At 40.7% G+C, this 18,903-nt stretch overlaps 2 protein-coding genes across 3 annotated transcripts; one reads left to right on the forward strand and one right to left on the reverse strand.

Moving 5' to 3' along the window:
• Positions 1–108: 108 nt before the first annotated feature.
• On the reverse strand, positions 109–5,932 carry optn (optineurin). 2 transcript variants are annotated; one of them, XM_030778282.1, is made up of 14 exons: positions 5,875–5,932; positions 4,835–5,017; positions 4,514–4,716; positions 4,157–4,294; positions 3,985–4,040; positions 3,694–3,825; positions 3,418–3,547; positions 3,010–3,125; positions 2,590–2,739; positions 2,317–2,401; positions 1,862–2,017; positions 1,546–1,688; positions 1,348–1,439; positions 109–1,190 (listed from the first exon to the last, which is right to left on the reverse strand). In XM_030778282.1, the coding sequence occupies exons 2-14, from the start codon at positions 4,974–4,976 to the stop codon at positions 1,078–1,080; spliced, it is 1,656 nt and encodes a 551-aa protein (XP_030634142.1). In that variant the 5' UTR covers positions 4,977–5,017; positions 5,875–5,932; the 3' UTR covers positions 109–1,077. The 2 variants fall into 2 exon arrangements, with proteins under 2 accessions (XP_030634142.1, XP_030634135.1); XM_030778275.1 differs by having other exon boundaries at positions 109–1,193.
• Positions 5,933–10,034: 4,102 nt separating this feature from the next.
• Positions 10,035–17,626, forward strand: ccdc3a (coiled-coil domain containing 3a). The gene is made up of 3 exons (XM_030779094.1): positions 10,035–10,411; positions 10,781–10,955; positions 17,339–17,626. The coding sequence occupies exons 1-3, from the start codon at positions 10,035–10,037 to the stop codon at positions 17,624–17,626; spliced, it is 840 nt and encodes a 279-aa protein (XP_030634954.1).
• Positions 17,627–18,903: the final 1,277 nt, after the last annotated feature.

The raw sequence follows: 18,903 nt of genomic DNA on the forward strand, positions 1-18,903 counted from the left end.
AAGTAGCACTTTACAGATGTACTAGAAGTCTACAGACCAAGTGTGTTACAGTGTTTGCAGTGTTTCATGTGATGCTGAATTAGGAAGGAAAAGTCATCATAAATTTAAACCAAATCAGAAACAATTTATTAGACATTTGGTTGAGTATTTCTTATAGGTAATGCTACTCACACAGTAGTCTTCAAGATGTCAAAAGACAGCTTATAACGCTTTTCTTCACTTAGCAATCTTTTTCTTTCAGCGAAGTAGCTCTATTAATAGTTCTCCAATACCTTAATGCTAAATACATCGGCTACTATGTCTATCAGAGTATCTAATAAGTATAACTATTACATAAAAAGATTAAAGTGCCTTATTATTGCAACTAACAGCAAAAAAGGATATACTGGCAGATGCTTACCACAAAATGAAATAGTTCTTCACATCAGAGGCATCCAATTCTTGTGTTAAAACAATTTACTAGCTCAGATTTTTTTTTTTTAAGAGGAGAGCATTTGAATGTACCCAAAGGTAGACTATAGAAGATGAAAAGTGAGCATTAAAGTTTAGTTAACAGAACTTCCTGAGCTTAAACCAACATAAAATATTGGAAAATAGAAACAAATACAACACAAAAAGTGTCCTTAGCCATTACCATAAAGACATTTTTAGCTCATTTTCCGTTATAAACCACCCAACACCTATTATTCCACAAATTATATAGCCAGATGGCCATGATCTGTTTTTAATGGAGTGCATTATTGCACAATCTCAGAGTTTCAGTTAGGATAGCAATCGCTTAAGATGTATGAGTCGAAGTATATTACCATTAAAAATCTCAAGGTCCTGTCTCCTCTAATATATCCATCTCTCATAATTTAGAACTAAGTTTTATCTTCAATTGAACTAAACAATTTTAACAATATTCATTATAGTGCGTATTTAGAATATTCTTAAAAGCCATCTCTTAGTACTACACTCATTTGGGTACAGCTTTGTCGGGTTGTTGCATCTGAAGCTTATGGTTAGTGGAACCAGACCGCTGAGGGCGCAGTGTGGAGGAAAGCCCTGAGCACCTGGTCTGGTTTCTTAGAGAATTCAGATAATGCAGTCCATAATGTGAATCTGCAAGGTGTCCAGATCTGGCAGGATTTCATTGCACTTTGGGCAGGCATGCTCTGGAATATTTACATGCTGCTGCCAATCCCTGCCTTCTGAACAGAAAGACAGAGGCAGAGAGAGAGAGAGAGAGAGAGAGAGAGAGAGAAGAATGTACCTTCTGCATTATTATGAGACAAAAGTATGATTATCAGTGATGTTGAAATACTGTTAAGTATCTAGTGTTGTTTGAGTGTAAAGGTGTTTTACCTCTGGCTCCCTGCATGCTGTGAAGCGAAGAGCCCCCTTGTGGATTAGCTCCACGTGGCACATGCCGGCCCTGCAGTTCTCTTAGGGACTGCCTACAACAGAAACACACAGGTCTGTTTGTGTGTGTGTGAAGGAGGAGAGACAGACAGACAGACAGGCAAACAGACAGACAGAAACAGAGGTTGTATGTCTCTGTACCTGCCCAATGACTCCATTTCATCCTGTAACTGGCTATTCTGTTTCTTGACATACTCCAGCTGAGCCGCTAAACGTTCTTTCTCCTCATGAATCTTCTCCCTCGCAGCTCGCTCTGCATAGAAGTCTGAAGAATATACCTCTGCCTGCATTCAGACAGAGAGAGAGAGAGAGAGAGAGAGAGAGGGGTGAGGTGAGGATGTATGAATCAAACCTAATTAGACATTAGACATAAGTAATCACAAAACACTGAGATATCCTCCAGAAATGAGAAGTGACTGAAGACAGTTCACCCACCCACACATGCACACTGACAAACCTGGGCCTGGAACACAGAGATGGTTTCCAGTTCTTTTTCCTTCTGGAAGATTTCCTGTTTCATGTCATCAATTCTTTGTTGCTTATCAGCCAAAGCTTGCTCAGCCATGGCCAGTCTCCTCTGAAGCTCACTGTACTCCTCTTTTGACACACTTCCCTGCAGGCCAAAGCTCAGAGGTCAACAAGGTCAAAGCAAGAACATCAAAAATAAATGTGGAATCGCAAATGATGGGAATAACTGAACTGTACTTGTTGTATTACTCCATAGGTAATAATAGACAACCCTTGACACACAATCCAAGTCATTCTGTTCTTTGTTCACACCTTATTTTAAATTATTAGTAATTTTTCTAAATTATGTGGATTGTACCCCAAAAAATGGAAACTAGACAGTGCTTTGGTCACAGCCTTTAGACAAGGAGAGTTATAAAGTGTGTCTGAGAGATTGACTCTCACCTCTCTCTTCTTCTTCTCCTCCATCAGCTCATTATAGTCCTCATATAGTTTGGTATAAGCATCCTTCAGCTGGGCAAGGTTATTTCTGTAGGCAAAAAAAAAAAATTAAGGCATATACTGAGTGTGAAAGAAGAGTGAAAGTTTATCACTACTGAGCTTTAACGGACCGACGAGATCATGTGTGTGACAGGCAGACAGAAAGGTGCGGTCTTTCAGTGTGTGTGTGTGACAGGCAGACAGAAAGGTGCAGTCTTTGAGTGTGTGTGTTCTCACCTCTCCTCCTGAGCTTTGCGTTGTTCCAATTTGTTGGCAGCCTGCATGCTGTCCAGTTCCACCTTCAGTCTCTCATTCTCAGTCTGAACCTGCTGTCTCTCTCCTAGCTGCGTCTTCAGTGTCCCCAAATCCTGCTCCATATCTCTACACCTTCAATAAGAAACAGAGATAGAAGGAGAGAGAGAGAGACAGAGAGTGAGCGATGTTTCACACTGTGTGTATAATACATGATAATACATATATGAATTACATGTGGGGTCAGTGTATGTTGCATGTGCACAGTTCAAAACACAGTGATGGGATGTAACGCACTGTAAATAAATTAGTGCTCATGGCAGTCTTGGGGTATTTAGCATAACATTCTTATTACCTAACATCTATGGGTATTCTCTGTGTTTGTTCTCTGTGTCCATGTCTTACCTGTCCTGCAGGTTTCTCTTCATGTTCTCAGCCTCATCTAGCTTACTCTGAGCCTGCTGCAGTTCTTTACACAGACTTCTCATCTGAGCCTTCAGGTTCTCCACCTCAGAAGCAGACTGAAATACACACACACACACACACACATACACACACACACACACACACATATTATGTATCCTCATGTAATCCAAATGTTTGTTTGCTCATTGTTTGATGATGAAATTCTGATTGGTTATATTTTTAGATGACTGGCTTGGAGTAGAGGGAAACTGATTATAAGGTCATTATATGATTTTACCTTGGTAAACATAAAAGGCCAAACTATAAACATTATGGAAATTAAACTGTTAATCGTAAAATCTGTTTGTCAAACCCTCAACAGTTACAAAAGATATAGTTAAGGGCTACCTTGGCAGCATCCTCCTGGGTGGTTTTGCTGTGTGTGTCCACTTCAAGTTGCTGTTCTCTGGGCTGAGGAGGCAGGGACGTCTGCGTGGTACTGTCCATGTTTGCAACTCTCTGCTCCAGCTCCCAAATTCTGCCAGAGAGAGCAGCAATTGAATACACATACACAAACATGGATACAGCTCTTAAAACAGAAACAGACACTTCATACAAATGCATGCTTATGAAAAACACACCAATATATATGTATGTATGTTGGTGCACGTGGTTGCAGCCTACCTGTGCTGTGCAGCCTGGAGGTCATGTTGCAGTCTCTCCCCACGTTCAGTCTCCTTCCTCAGCGACTGGAGCAACTGACTCAGAGTCAGTTCCTGCGACTCCATCCGAGATGAATACATGTCACTCTTAATCCTTCTCACACGCACACACACACGCACACACAAATTCAGGTCAGTCACTCAGTACAGTATTACAAACTTTGCGTAAAACTCACTGTATAGAGTACATACACGCAACTCTTATGGAGAGACATGGCAAACTGTATAACTGTGATATCACTATAGTACTTACATGCTGGATTCTTTATTAGTGCTGGGCAAATCTTTGGTTACTTTCATCTCACCCTCCTGTGGGAAAAATGGTGAAACAATCACATAAACCAACATAGCACAGTGTGCATGTGGCATCAAAAGAGAGAAAGAAAGAAAGAGACCAGGGCGTCTCATTGTATGCTCATACTGACTGCAATTCGGATCTCTATGAAGGAATCCTCAGGTGACTCTTGACCCATCCTCAGCTGGAGTTCAGAGTTCATGGCTACCAGGTCATTCTTCTCAGCCTGTAGACGGGCTATCTGACTCTTTAAGGCCTCAAGCTCACCCTGCAGGGTCAACGCACACCATCTAATTCAAACATCTTCACATCCACTCATCAATTCAAAGATCTCTCCATACATCCATCTATCTATGTGTCCAATCAAATGACCAAAGTTAAACTTTAAAAGACACATAAAATAAATTAAGAGGTTATTTTCGAGGAATTGTTAGAAGTTCCTGGTCATTCTCGCTTTTCATTTTCAGTCTGAACAGCTGAATCTGACCTGCTCCAGTCTTCCACTGGCTCTCTCCAGCTCCTGCACTTGTTTTTTCAATGCCTCATTCTCAGCATCCAGGGAATGCACCCTCTGTTTGGCATCCTCCAGTCGTTCCTCCAATAAGTCTCTTTCTTTCTTTTGTTTCTCCTTCCACACAGACAGCTCTTCAAACCTCTCTTTCATGGTTAAGTTTGTCTGCTTCAGTGCCTCTGCGACAGGGGATGCCCGCACAATGCAACATGAATGTTAAATAAGGTTTCCCACACTTTACCACGTCACATGTTCAACAACTGTCCAGATACAAACTCTCACGAACACATGCCTCACCTTTAAGTTCCCTGTTCTCTCTTATGAGAATATTCATTTGCTGAAGCGTCTCCTCTAGGCTGCCGACGTTAGATGCCCCAGCGCCGGGCGACCCGCGGGGATGAGGTATGTCCCCGTTCATCATCGGCGAGCCAGACGCCATTGCTCCAGAATGAACAGGCAATCTCCACCGCAATTAATTCCCTAAAAAAACATATAGTCATCATGTTTCAGAACGGGAATACCCACCCAGCTGCACATAGCTTGCGGTATCATATCAGATCATCAATCAGAATCTAATTATAACCTGAAAAAAAGAATGTACAGAGGCTCAACACGCTAGTCCGGGTGGTTTACAAAAATGATCAGATGTCAGATGTTTGCAAGTATCCTAGACAATATAGGTATAAGTCTGGATCTGTTTAAGGATACTAAGTGTTGCGGAGTCAATGAAATCGCTGTTAAAATGTTGCGAACGGAAATACCTAGGGCTGCTGTCACTTGACACGCAGCGCAGTATGTTACCTTGATCAGTGGTCTAATCGAATTTGTTCTGCATGGCCTGAATACTTCTTGTTTAGCGAAAAGGCAAATATACCAAATGAAAGAAACTAAAGTAGACAAGCTCAGAACTGAACATTTTAAAACTTTAAAAAGACGATTAACATGTGCTGCTGTACATTTTAGTTGCGTCAATGTTGATTACCTTTTACTTTCGTTTCTTTTGAACACGCTAAGTAGAAAGTTAATCACAACTGTAGAAACTGCATAACTGTAGGAACGTTACCGCTCTCTCGACGCAGTAAACGGGTAAACGAGTAAATGTCAGTAAATCAGTAAATGTCAAAGGTTTCACAGCAGCAAACCTTCAAAAACTTAACGTAATGATTAACAAGTAGTACCATCGTGTATCGCACACACTCCCTCTTAACACCTGCTAAGCTGGATTCTTAAGACTCCATAATAAAGTCTTAATCAAACACCATTCATGTTTCTACAAGTAAAGGCGACACCATCAAATTAAAACCAGTCAATAAAACAAATAAAGAAGCGATACTCACCAAGATATCGCTCCTGATGTCTCTGCTTGTTTGTGTGGCGCACAATTTCCTGGTTCTGACGTCAGGTCAGTAAGGCACGTTTCACGGCGTAAAACGCTCAGTCAGTGCATAAAAATAGATCTTTATAGCATTTACGTAGGTTTAAACGTCGGCTGCTCCATGATACTTATTGAACAGATTTAATATATATTAGTGCTTAATGGCATGCAATTGCAGGTATCAAATGTATGTACAGAAAATACGCCACTTGATCAGCTGATAGTGACGCTATTGTCACCTGGTTGGTTACGGTGGGTTATCCCCCAGAATGACCTTGTGCTTTCTGGGCTGGAAATACCCAAATGTCGTCACTACATGTCAATTTGCTTTTTCTTTTGTTTTCTTTTCTTTTTGGGTGCTGGGTTTGTGAACATTGTTGATGTCTTTGATTTTTTTTAGTGACACGAAGTCCATTAAAACAACTTGAACTGGTAATAAGTAAAATTAAATGAGCACGGGTTGCTTGATTCATTGATAACCACTGTAACTTATTTTGCAAGGTTATTTTCTTGTCGTTCTGGTTAATGACCACTAGAATGCATTGTTAGTGCAGAACAGATCATAGCAAGTCAGCGGCTAACCGTTATCGCCTGCTTTGCCATATTCTTACAGGATGAAGGGAAACATTAATAGTGGGGATATTAAAAAGAATGATTCAAAAATGAACGCTCTTACATTCTGCAAGTAATGTCCTATCCCAATAATTTGCGTGTTGTGGTTACGTTGCTTTAGCAATATCACAAACGTATGAAACATTCAGTGCTCTTGGAATGAACGTCACATACAAGAATATTAATAACACTGTGTCTAAATGTTAAGTTATTGTGTTGTTCTTATTCGTGAGCTAGTGTTCAGGTCTGTCTCGTCGATTCACCACTCGTCATTATCAGTCTTTGGAAATCTGTAGTTCCTTTAAACTTCCTTACACTGTAAATGAAAAATTATCCTTATTTGAATGGATTCTGTCTTGTCTTGTTTTTCAGTTAACGTTGTGTCATTCTGAGTTTATGGACTGAAAGAAGATTCACTTCTACCGACATATTTTAATTTCAACAGCTTTTGTATATATACTAATAAGTATTATAAAATACTGTTTTAACAGCACGTTCACTGTATCTACCATTATTGTAGTTTTTAGGGCAGTAGTGTTTGAGTGGTATGAAAAACAAGGTTTTGTGGTTTCAAAGCCCAGGCATGGTTTTTTATTTATTTATTTACTACTGCCAATGGACCTCCAAGCAAGTCACTTAAACTCAAGGTTGATCCAGAGTGTTTGACTTTCACTGTCAGTCACTCTGGACATGGTAAAGTTTACATAAAATAACAACTAAGAAAAAGACATTAATAATAATAATAACAACAGTACTAATAATACCATTCACTCACTAGTTTATTAGGTATACCACCTTGTTTACACACCTTCAAACGATGTAGCATGTAGCTGTGGCTTTCTATACTGTGGCTTTCTAAACTGAGCAGTCCCCATAGAAGATGGGCTATGGCAGCAGATAAACTCACTAAAGTGCACTCCCAGCAGCTAAAAACAAAGAGAAGCCACTGCAATGGGGACAAGGCGACCAGCATGGACAAATGGAGGGTGGAAAAACTTTGACTAAAAAGTGTGTGTGTGTGTGTGTGTGTGTGTGTGTTCAAATTCCTATTGCATCACTCAGGTGTCAGAGTCAGAATTCAACCTGAGCAACATGAGTTCACATGTTTGTCCTACATGGTGTCAGTGGCACAGACTCCCGACTCCTGGGGTGTAGTCAGGTGGGTAATGTTTTTCTAGCACATGGGAGACTCCTTGATAGCAACTGATCAACATTTAAATATCACAACACATGTGAATATTGTTGCTGACCAGGTCGAGCCCTTAAAAGCTACAGTTTACCCTTTGTCACATGCATAATTCCAGCAGAATAATGTATCATGTGATTAAGAATGTGTTGTCTCAGAATGTTTCCAAAACCATGAAAGTGATTTCAGTTTACTTTAGTGGTCTGTGGAATTCTAGGACCTCAACTCAGCAGAGCATCTTTGGGATGAAACGTTAATCCGTTCATAAATTTACTGTCATTCAATCCTCAGAAATCCTGTGAAGCCATCATGTCAGAATGGACAAAAATTCTCATGCAATATTTCTGACTCCTTGCACAAACCATAACTTGAAGAATTAAGGCTTTTCTGAAGAGAGAAAGGACTCAAAACTTGTAATAGATGAATGTGTCTAATAAACTGGGGATGAATATATATAGTCATAGTAAAAAGTATGACGTGAACATGTTCAGCCGCCATTGACCCAAGCTTTCTGAACAACTCCACTTCTCTGTTTTGTGTAATCCAAGCAGCAGTCTAACCACCTAGAGCTCAGTTCATGTTTTTGGTTTTCCTTTTCTGAAATTAACAAAAATAACTATAATTCTAGCGATGAACAGCACTTCTAAAAAAATAGTGAGGATCACAACACACATGTGCATGGGTTAACACCCTTCTGAACAGAATGACTCAATATTTTACAGTGTCACAGTGCAAAAAAAGCATTACATCACTGTCTTTAAAGGAGCTTCAGATTATTAAATCACACATTTAGTCTGAAAGAGAAGCTGTATGCATTTTTACTGCTAAAATGTCTTCGCCACACGGTAAAATACAAAAATAAACACTTGAAACCACAATGGACTTGTTTTGAAGCAAAACTAAATAAGATTTTAGTCCCATTTTATAATATAGTCTTTTCATGAACTGATTATTATGCTAAAAGATAGATTCTAGGTCAGAAAATATTTTTACAGGCTTTTATGTATGTTGAAGAAATTCCATGTGCTTTGAATTACCATGTAATCAATACATTCCAGATATTTTGGCTACATATCTCAAAAGAGCTGTTTAGTTGCAGTTAAATCCTGTTTTCTTTTTTTTCCTTTCCTCTTTTTTTAAACTAATGACAGCAAATTAAAAGGTCAAAATTAATTTAGCTGTGTCTGTGTAAAGTAAAATTAAATCACAGCTACATTCTTCCCATTTTACAGCAAGATTTTCAACGTGCTGGTCTGCCTTTACAGCGCGGTACTGTTTGTGTTTATCAAGAGAGCAGCATATTGCACTATTTTCACATATTGTGGCATGTCATGTAAACCAAAATGCCAATACCTTCTCTGCAGGTCTCAGTCGTTTTTTGTAAATTTAGTTTAACACTATTCTAGGCCTTGAGCGGCTTGTAAATTTTATCCAGCGTTCACATTTCAGAGGTATTCAGTTTCTTTTTTAAATATGTATTTTTTACAGATCTCTTTGGTAAATCTTCTATTTCACATCAAATATTTTAACATTTAGCTAGTATCAACGGCTTGCACATCTAGGTGCCCTGCATAAGATGGCGCTAGTTTCTAAAATGTGGATCTAAAAATCTCGTGTTGTGAAGGGACAAGAGCTGAATGTTTTGTTCAGATAATAATTGCACATTATCATTTCCAAATGCAAGTGTTTACCAAAAAACTAGGAAAGCATTTCGTGCAGATTCCAGCTAACCAAAACGCAATAGTTTCACGGAGTAAAACCCCAGCTGAATGAATGAGTGACCTAACACTGACAATCCCGTGCGTATATTCCGGTGGAATGAAATGCAGAATGACCTGCTGTGCGCTTGATGGTAGAGGTAGAGCAGCCATTGGCTAGCAAACTTTGGTGCCGTCTGATTGGCCTGAGACGACCCGTGGTGATGAGTTTGAAGACTTGAGAGGAAATCTTTGGAAGTCAGCTGAAAGGACCGGTCGCTACTGTGTAGAGTTCATTCTCTGTAGTTTAACATTTGCTGCAGACCCAGGCTCACTCTGCAAGATCATTAAAATAATTTTTAAAGTACTTTTTTTTTATAATTACAAAGGAACTCAAGGGAACCTACTTGATGTCACTTGGTTAGTCAGCGTTGTTTCTGATGCGTATTTACCCTTAAGAACGTTGGTGCAATGACGCATCTTTTGATGTTGCCACGGAATTTACTGACTCAGAATGTGTAACCAGTAGGAGTTTTGTTTTAATGTTTATTGGAGTCCTCATCATAGAAAGCAGGAACGCAACCGGACAGAGAGAAGATGGGTTGTAATCAACGGACACAGGAAAGGATGCTTAGTGCGCTTCTGGTGTTCTGTCTCGCGACCTGCGGGGTAAAGCTCGTGCTGGGCTGCCAGTTGCCCACTGAGTGGCGGCCTCTGAGCGAGGGGTGTCGAGCAGAGTTGGCAGAGATCATTGTATATGCCAAGGTACTGGCGATTCATGAAGAGCCATACGCTTCCAGTCTATACAACTACCTGCCGTACCAATATCAGGGAGCAGAGAACGGGTTACTTTACGCTGCAGAAATTGAGTTGCTATGCGACCAGGCTTGGGGCAGCATGTTAGAGGTCCCGGCCGGTTCCCGGCTCAACCTCACAGGTCTCGGCTATTTTGCGTGCCAGTCGCATACGGTGATGGAAAACTACTCCTACATCTTTTTTCTCAGGTGAGTCTTTCTCTTAAGAGCTACAACAGTGGAGAGGGAAAGCCTTATGAAATATCAGGCCTTCGGGGGGGGTGGGGGGGGGGGGGGCGTGCACACACACACACACACACACACACTAGTTTTAGTGAATGGTAAGCACTTCAAGCTGAGGTATTGATTGACAGCTTGTCTGCATTTGCTCTTTGACCTTCTCTTCCAGTGTCTAAGTGGAGCTGCTTTAGTACCCTAAGGTCAAAGGACAGTTTTTTCCAGTGCAAAAACAGATGTAACAAATTATTAAAACATCCAGCTCCTCTTTTTTGTGACATCTCTCTCTCTCTCTCTCTCTGTGTCTGCCTGTCTGTCTGTGTATGTGTGTGTGCTTTGTAGGATGGATGAAAACTACAATATCCTCCCTCATGGTGTTAACTTCCAGGATGCTATTTTCCCAGACACGTTAGAGAACCGCCGCATGTTCTCTAGTCTGTTCCAGTTTTCCAACTGTTCCCACAGCAACACCTTACACAGCTTCAACCCTGACTGGGAGAGTCAGGAAGACAGCAGGGTAAGACGCCTCTCATACAACAGGTAGACAGGCACAGTTTCACGGTTGAAGCAATATTTTCTTAAAATATAAATGACATTACACAATAGCTTTTTTTGAGTCTGTTTTGGTGCCTTTTTCCAGTACGATTTGGTTTCATTCTTCTGTTCTATCTCATTCAAATTCTTTGTTTGGAAACTTACCTTTTGTAACATAAATGTTTTTTGACTGTCTTTCTTAACTGACTTGTAATCCTGCCATTAGCAGAAATGACATGATTTAATACTTGATGTGATTGGTGGCACAGTATATTTTCACTGTTTCCAGTCACAGTGGCACAGATTAAAAGCTGGCTCTGAGAGACAGAAGTGCACCCTCACATCAGACACACACAGATCTGCAAATCCTCTTAGGGCCAACCCTGAAAAAAAGGGAGAAGGCCAAGGGCCCAGTGTTTGAATGATGTACATGTGGGTAACACTTGTACATATGGAAAGGAGAAGTGCAGACACTCACACACACACACACACACACACCACGGTATTGCTCCATACAGTGGGGGTTTGCTGTGTAGATATGACATCAGGTCAACCTTATGAAGTGAAGTGCATGTGTGTGTGAGTGACTGCACAAGTGGGAAGAGATGCGTGCTGTGTGCAGCGTTCGGGAGCAGATTAGTCATAAATCCAAGATGCTCATAAATGTCTGCTGTTGGCAGCAGGATGTAGGAGTTTTGTCAGCTGTAAGTGTCTCTAACCAGCCACCTGACTAGCATAGCATAATGCAAATCTACTGGTTACCTTGGAAACCACAGGAACAAACCCACCGTATTTACCAGATTAGAGTTCAGAACATGGATGCATGATGAGATCTGTTGTCTTTCCATTTTTTCCTGTCTCTGTCTTTCTCACACACATAGACAGTCTGTTTAGGTCTTTGTGTGGAGGGATGTTTGGCCTAGCAGGGGACTGGGGTGATTGTAAGGTTCATCTGACTTAATAGAAGGCAGATTAAAGACCTCCCACCTAGAGCTGCTCTACCTTAGACAGAGAGGGGGGGGGGGGGGGGGGCTCTGAACAGAGAGTAGTGGTGAACTTTGAGAGGTTAATAAATCAGGGGTTTGATGTAAATGACTCAGGGCAGATTGGGTGGAATGTTGGGGTCCTTGCAGCCTTGTCAGAAACATATACATGGTGGGGAACTTAGGAGCAAATGCTCAGTCTCCCTTTCGCACACACACACACACACACACACACACACACACACACAAAAGAGCGTGATGAGGCTAAGCCTTTGTACATTAAACACATCTTACACCAGTTCTGAGCTGGATTTATGGGGGTTTGTGGAAAAAGTGGATAAAACTTGGAAAAAAAGTTTAAAAAGTAGGGGGAAATGTTTGGAATGCCTGAGACCGCACTGCACTTAAATGTGCTAAGCTAAGAGAAATAGTTAAGGAAATGACATGTTGAAAAGCAACTTTTGCTGAAAGCACATGCACTTTGGACAAACTGTGTGTCTGTGTGTGTGTGTGTGTGTGTGTTATAATGGAAGAGAGTGCAGTAGCCATGGCAGGTAGGTGAATGGAGGGAGTGGGAGATGACCTGAAGGACGGTAGGAATCTCCATTAACAGTCCTGGCTCAGAGAGAGAGTGAAGAGAGAGAGAAGCATGGAAAGAGGTTTACCAGATTCTTCTGACCCACTCAGTCCTGATGTATTTGCATCTCCACAGATGGAAACAACAACTGTAAGATTTCAGTTATGGGGTTTAGGAGACATACAGAAGGACAAAGACTATGTTATAATAAGACCTCTTGGATGAGCAGAGTGTGTGTGTGTGTTTATGTGTTAACTAGTAAGTTGTGTGTGTGGGTGAGTTTTTTTCTGGTATGCCTGGGTCACAGGCCATTAATTAAGGAGGTGGGAGGTCGCTCTAACAGGTGTTTTATAGTCTAAGCAGATGTCACTGGGGGAAAGGGTGAGTGTGTTGAGCTGTGAACCGTGGAGTGGGACAGTGGTAAAATCAAACTCTCTCTCACTCACACACACACATACATGAACAGAGCTGTTATGTGTCTCTGTGGTTGTGAGCCGGAAGTTGATTATCAGTGGGGAGAAATGCAGAGATAATGAGTGTTATTTCACTGTGTAGACAGGTTTTTCCAATGGTTTACTCACACACAAACACGCACACGCACATGCACACGCACATGCACACACACACACACACACACACACACAAACACACATCCTGTCCAAACATGGTGTCTAGGACCCTGGATGGTGTTTCCCTAAATCCCCCCTTTAATCCACCTAGAACTGTTCAAAACAATAAAATTGAAATCAAATTTAGTCAAACAAATCAAAACTCATTTAAAATCCCGATTGAAATAATTTCTTTCAATAATATTCTCATCAAAATTCATATGATTTAGCTCGCACTGAGTGAGTTAAATCATTCAGAACTCAGAACTGGACTCACCCCCAAAAATTAAACACTTAAATAAAACCTAAATGGCTTAAAGTGTTTTTGAAGCTCATTTAACTCAACTAATTATTCCCCCAAATCATACATTTAATCATGCTAAACTGACATCAAAACTCATCTAACTCGGGTCATGTCTGGCAAAGATAAAGACTGCAAGAGCACCAAGACAATGTTTATGAGTCTCCAACAAAATATCTTAAAGGTCAGAGATGTCTGCATCAAAACAGTGAATAAACCTGATAGTACAATAACAGCATGGACCCGCTGTTAACTTCAGTGATCATTAGATGCATATAGATGACATTACATTGTTTATTTGAAACCACAGGTGCTGGAGAATAAGACTGACAGATGAAGAGGACTCAGTTTGAACCTGTATAATTTCACTAGCTCATCAAGAAAAGTTTGACAAGTTAGGCTGCATAAACACACAAGTGGTTTATAAACAAGAGTGATCTTCACGAAAAAGTATTTGGATCATTTATATGATTAACACAAGCACAAAAAAAATCACCCCTCCCCCTACGGCACGTAGTTGCAACCTGGCTGGAAACAAATTTTAAATATGATAAATATCATATCACATTTAAACTTTTTCCACAGCCCCTGCCCAAACCTCCCTCTCTGTTGTGTACTGTCCTGTCGTGCCAGAGTACCAGATGAGTTTGTAATGTTTTCATCTCAGGAACATCTTTGGCCTGCAAAGAACAGGCTGTGTTTGGCTTTTGAAACAAACTGTCTCACATTGTCCAAACTTTCTCTCACTCTCATACCCACACACACACACAATTGAGAGGACAGTTAAGTTTTCTAAATGTGGTCACTGATGGTCACTGATTGATATTTACTTTGAAGTGCTGCTGATACACATTCTGTGACCATAAGTCTTTTAAGTATATCGGTCATTTGTCCATCTGTCAGTCTGTCAGTCAATTTCCTTCACTCTGTCCCTGTGTCTCTGTGAGCTGTGTTTAGCGTAGTTTTTATGCCAGTGGGGAGTGTGCTGTTATTACAGGCGTGGGTGTTGTGTTTGGATAGTAAAACATCAGTACAGCACTCCTAACACTCATGCTCTTTTCTTTCCTTCTCACCTACCTCATCCTTCTGTCCCCTTTCTTTTTCTCGCCCTCTCTTTCTCTGCCCTCCCTTACATCTCCTGCTTCTGTTTGCTCCATTTTTTGATTTTACATTTGTACTCTTCAGTTTGTAGTTTGCATCTCTTTACCTTCTCTGAGTCAAACATAGAAAAGTTTTGAAATTTTATGTCGGTTTATGACAATGGATATGAAACCTGTGTTATCTGACGTGGTATTTCTTCCACTCACGCGTCACTCAAAGTCTGGTGTTTACACCCCGTTGTTACTATAATTTCATTAGAATTCAATGAAATTCCATTTCCATTTCATTACTTCATGGTATAGTTATGTTAGCCTTAAGAGAGAGTAGAAGTGCAGTGGAGGTGTGAGGCTTGCTCTATTCATGGTTCTGTTTGTACCTAGGTTTTTAGGCCACAACTGAGTTCATGGTTTGGGTTGAAAGCAAATTGAATTTACGGTCTGTGTAATGACATCTTATGTTCTGTTGTTATTTAAAATGGTTATTCTGTTGACATTGTTATTAAGGCTCTCATAATCTTCCATTCAAATGACGAGCACGCATATGTTCTTGTGGTGAGAAAAGAAAAGACAAAGAAAAGTTGCACTGGCTTCAAATTATGATCGACATTATTCCTAATGATCAAAAGCATAAACAGTGTACAATGTTCTCCTTTTCTACAAATATGTGTTCCCTGTGATGTGGCGTCACCTTCAGAAAAAAACCCCTTCATTTCCAGGAGCTGAAGTTAAAAAATAAATAACTAAATCAAATCAGAGGTGCCTGTGCCGTGAATGGAGGATTACAGACGCATGGTTTTTGGTTTTGGAAACCCTTACATTCCTAGTATTTTATTATAGTATTTATATTTGTAATTTTCTGGGGTTTTGCCTTACAGCATGTTTCTAGCCAACAGGTGTATGTGTGAATGGTGTATAAGTGGTAGGCCACAGAATTGTGTATGTGTGTGTTTGAGGGTCTGTGTATGTTTATAGATGGATTGGTGCTGCCCTGGTGGGGGGTGTGATTTTTCAGCTGCTCTGTTGTGTGTTTTAGTGCGAGAGAGGGCATAGGAGAAGGCTGTTCACTTCCTTTCTCAGCCTGTAGAATACCCATCATCCTCTCTCTTCAGCAGTTAAGTGCTTGCTAAATACCTGACCTACAACATCAACTAATACTCCGTATGGGGCAGATCCCGTCCAGTACAGAGAGAAAAACAGGGCCGCTGAATAATGCCTACACACACACGCACACACACACACACACACACACACACACAAGCCGCCGGTGCATGCTGTGTGCTGGGGCCCACAGATGAAAGGCAGTAGTGGAGGAGAAGTAATGCAGATGACAGGAGTAGGGGATGTTTGTGGTATGTGCACTCCTTGTTTATGATTGGACTGGAACTTAAAAGAACGTCCTTCTTTCACTCTATATTAAATTAGCTCTCTTTCCTTCTGTCCTTCTTGCTGTTGGACTGCTGCCATTGCTTTTCTTTCTTTTTTTTCAGGTTATATGTTCACTCAGGGCATTTACATTCTTTGGAACGCCACAGATGGCTATTTGAACACAAGGCTGTATGTCTGTATCAAATGCTTATGATTAGATTTTGAATGTTAGTAGACCAAGAGTCTACTAGTCCAGGGCGAGTCCAGGGCACGAGTCACGTCTGCTTTGGCAGTGTGACTTTAGTCACATGTTTTCTCTATGATAGTGTTTATTCTAGATGGTTTGCTTTGTTGGAATAAACACAGTGGAGAGTGTTGAACTGTGCTAAGCCAAGATGAGCTCAGTGAGTCAACCTATTTAACTTACTTAGCACACTGTGCCAGTTCGTGTCAGGAGTCACATTTTTAAAGGATTTGAATGTGTCTGAGTTTGAAATTAGAACCTTAAGGTGAGATGGAACCAGCAAACCCCAGCCTTGAAATAAGAAAGCTGGCTTTCAGTGTAAATACAGTGACAAATGTGAAAATTCATCATAATGTCAGGTAATTCTCACTGTGTAACAGGGGGCTTATTCGATGGCATCAAGTTAAGTGCATTTCTTTGCAGGAGTGGTGTTTAGGTCTGGGTGTTGTCATAGAGTTGATCCCTTGTGGCTCAGCTTGTGTTGACTTGACCAGCATAGAAATGGTCCACTTGCTGTGTGATGTATTTTCGAGGTCTTTAATGTGGTCTTAAAGAGATGTGTTCAGAGTCCTCTCAGACTCAGCCATACAAAGTTTTCACCGACGATGGATTCTGCTAAGACAGCTCTGAAAAGTGTTTACTGTCTTACGTAGTGTGTTTTCCTGAGGTCTGCGTCTCAAATGAGGGTAGTCATGTCTTTCCTGAAGCTGCATGTTGCATAATTAGCCCTGAGACAGGCAACACCTCGTCTCTCTGGTGAGCCGACCATTGGTATTGGTATTAACAGCCAGACTGGTGAAACTGGTATTAACAGACAGTTTCGCTAACTCACCAACCAAGTCAGTGGCTCGTGTTGCCGGTGGCATGTGTGCCAGTTCACATCCATTTTGAGTAACTCATTTTGTTGTGAAAAGAGGTCTCAAGTTGAACTTTGTTTAATTCACTAGTGACTTGCTGAAAAAAAAAACGTTAAAATGTATTTGAAAAGATTAAAAAGGAAATGGTTTTTCTCAGGTCTCTCTCCTACATCCTTAAACCAGAAGTCCTCTCTGTTATTTTAGTCCTTACTACTACGTTTGATGTCATTGCATTACTGTGCTGAGAGAAGAATGATGCATTAAATTATAGCTAAAGTTCAATTCTCTCTCTCTCTCTCTCTCCCTCTCTCTCCCTCCCTCCCTCTCTCAGCTGTTGTGTTCGTCAGTTCAGCAGGTCCTGTTTGAAGAAGAGGAGCGTGTTCGTAGACTGGAGGAGCGTTTGGTTCAGATGGAAAAGAGAAACAGACAGTTGAAAGACAGGGTAAGGAAGCTTAAGCGTTCTCTAAGGAAGGCTCGGAAAATCTCGCGCAGGGCCGAACGGGAACGCCAGCAGCTGCAGGAGCGTCTGAGTGCTACAGAGAGACGCACGGGCCACCATTTCAATGCTATTTCATCTTCCCAAAACCCGCCCTCCCGCGGATACACATATGGACTGTGAATGCACATACGTACACACACACACACACACACACACACACACACACACACACACTAACACAGACACACAGACTGCTGGGCAGTCTCTCAAACTGCAAACTGCTTTTATTGACAAAACCGTTTGCAGCAAAATATTGCTGAGGCATTTGTCCTAATCTCTAACTCACACGTTTTATAGATTTAGGCAGTTCTAGAGATGGAAAGCTGAGTGGCTCAGACTCAAGCCTGTACATGTGCATGGATGAGCTACTTACACTTGGGTCTCTTCTTTTTGTGTTTCAAACATTTTCTCTTCAGAGTGGCATTTCTACTGGTAGAAACTTTAAATCCGTTTGGTTTTTGTGTGCCACACAGGCTGGCCTCACCTATCATGAAACAGGGTGGCAAAGAACCTAAGCAGTGAAAGCTGTAAACTACATTCTTCTTTCCTCCCATGAGATATTCACTTTAATTCAATGACACACAACCTTTTCATTTTTGAGAGAGAAAAAAGTAAACTACCTTGACTAGCAATTATTAGCATACTCTTCTAATACAAACTGATTTCAAATTATTATCACTTGACTTCCAAGTCCAGTATAAACTTGTTGTGACATTGGGTTTTTTTTTCCTCAGTGAGGTTTTACATTTTATTGACATTCCTTATAATAGTGTATTTTCTGATGTTGTTTGTGCTATAGATGCAGATCCAGGTGCACACGCTGTTTTCTAAGTCACTAAGTGAATTTAGCAGCTCCCATTCCGTGCATGTTGAACCCACGGCATTTTATGAACATATGAAAGAATGGATGGATAGCTCAGAGCATGAAAAAAAAAGAAAAATAATGATTGAATGAAAGGAAGCAAACTTTTTTTGTGTTGAAGTATTGTGTGGAGCTAGTTGCCATGGAGACACACATGGTAGCAGCACCCCAAGTGCTTCCTCCTCAGAGCTATAATCTGTTAAGATTTTGTTTTGTTTCTCTCCACTCGTGCAGAATATAAATTTTCATATGAGTTGACTATCAAACTGTTGTTTTGTATTTTGTAATGATCTCCATGAACAGAATTAAAATGCCTTTTCTTTTTAAAGTCAAACTGTGATTCAACCATACATAAACATAGAGGCATGCTATCACCCTCCCACACACACACAGATATGATACACATATGATACATATATCATCTGAGATCGTATTGTATTATATGACAGTGTGTATCTGTGCGTCCTGAGTTACCTATGATTCATGCTGCTGTTCCTTTGCGTGGTTGCCATGGAGATGCCACTGGTAGAAAATT

This window comes from Chanos chanos, chromosome 1 (assembly GCF_902362185.1).
Source record: "Chanos chanos chromosome 1, fChaCha1.1, whole genome shotgun sequence".
Classification (NCBI taxonomy): domain Eukaryota; kingdom Metazoa; phylum Chordata; class Actinopteri; order Gonorynchiformes; family Chanidae; genus Chanos; species Chanos chanos.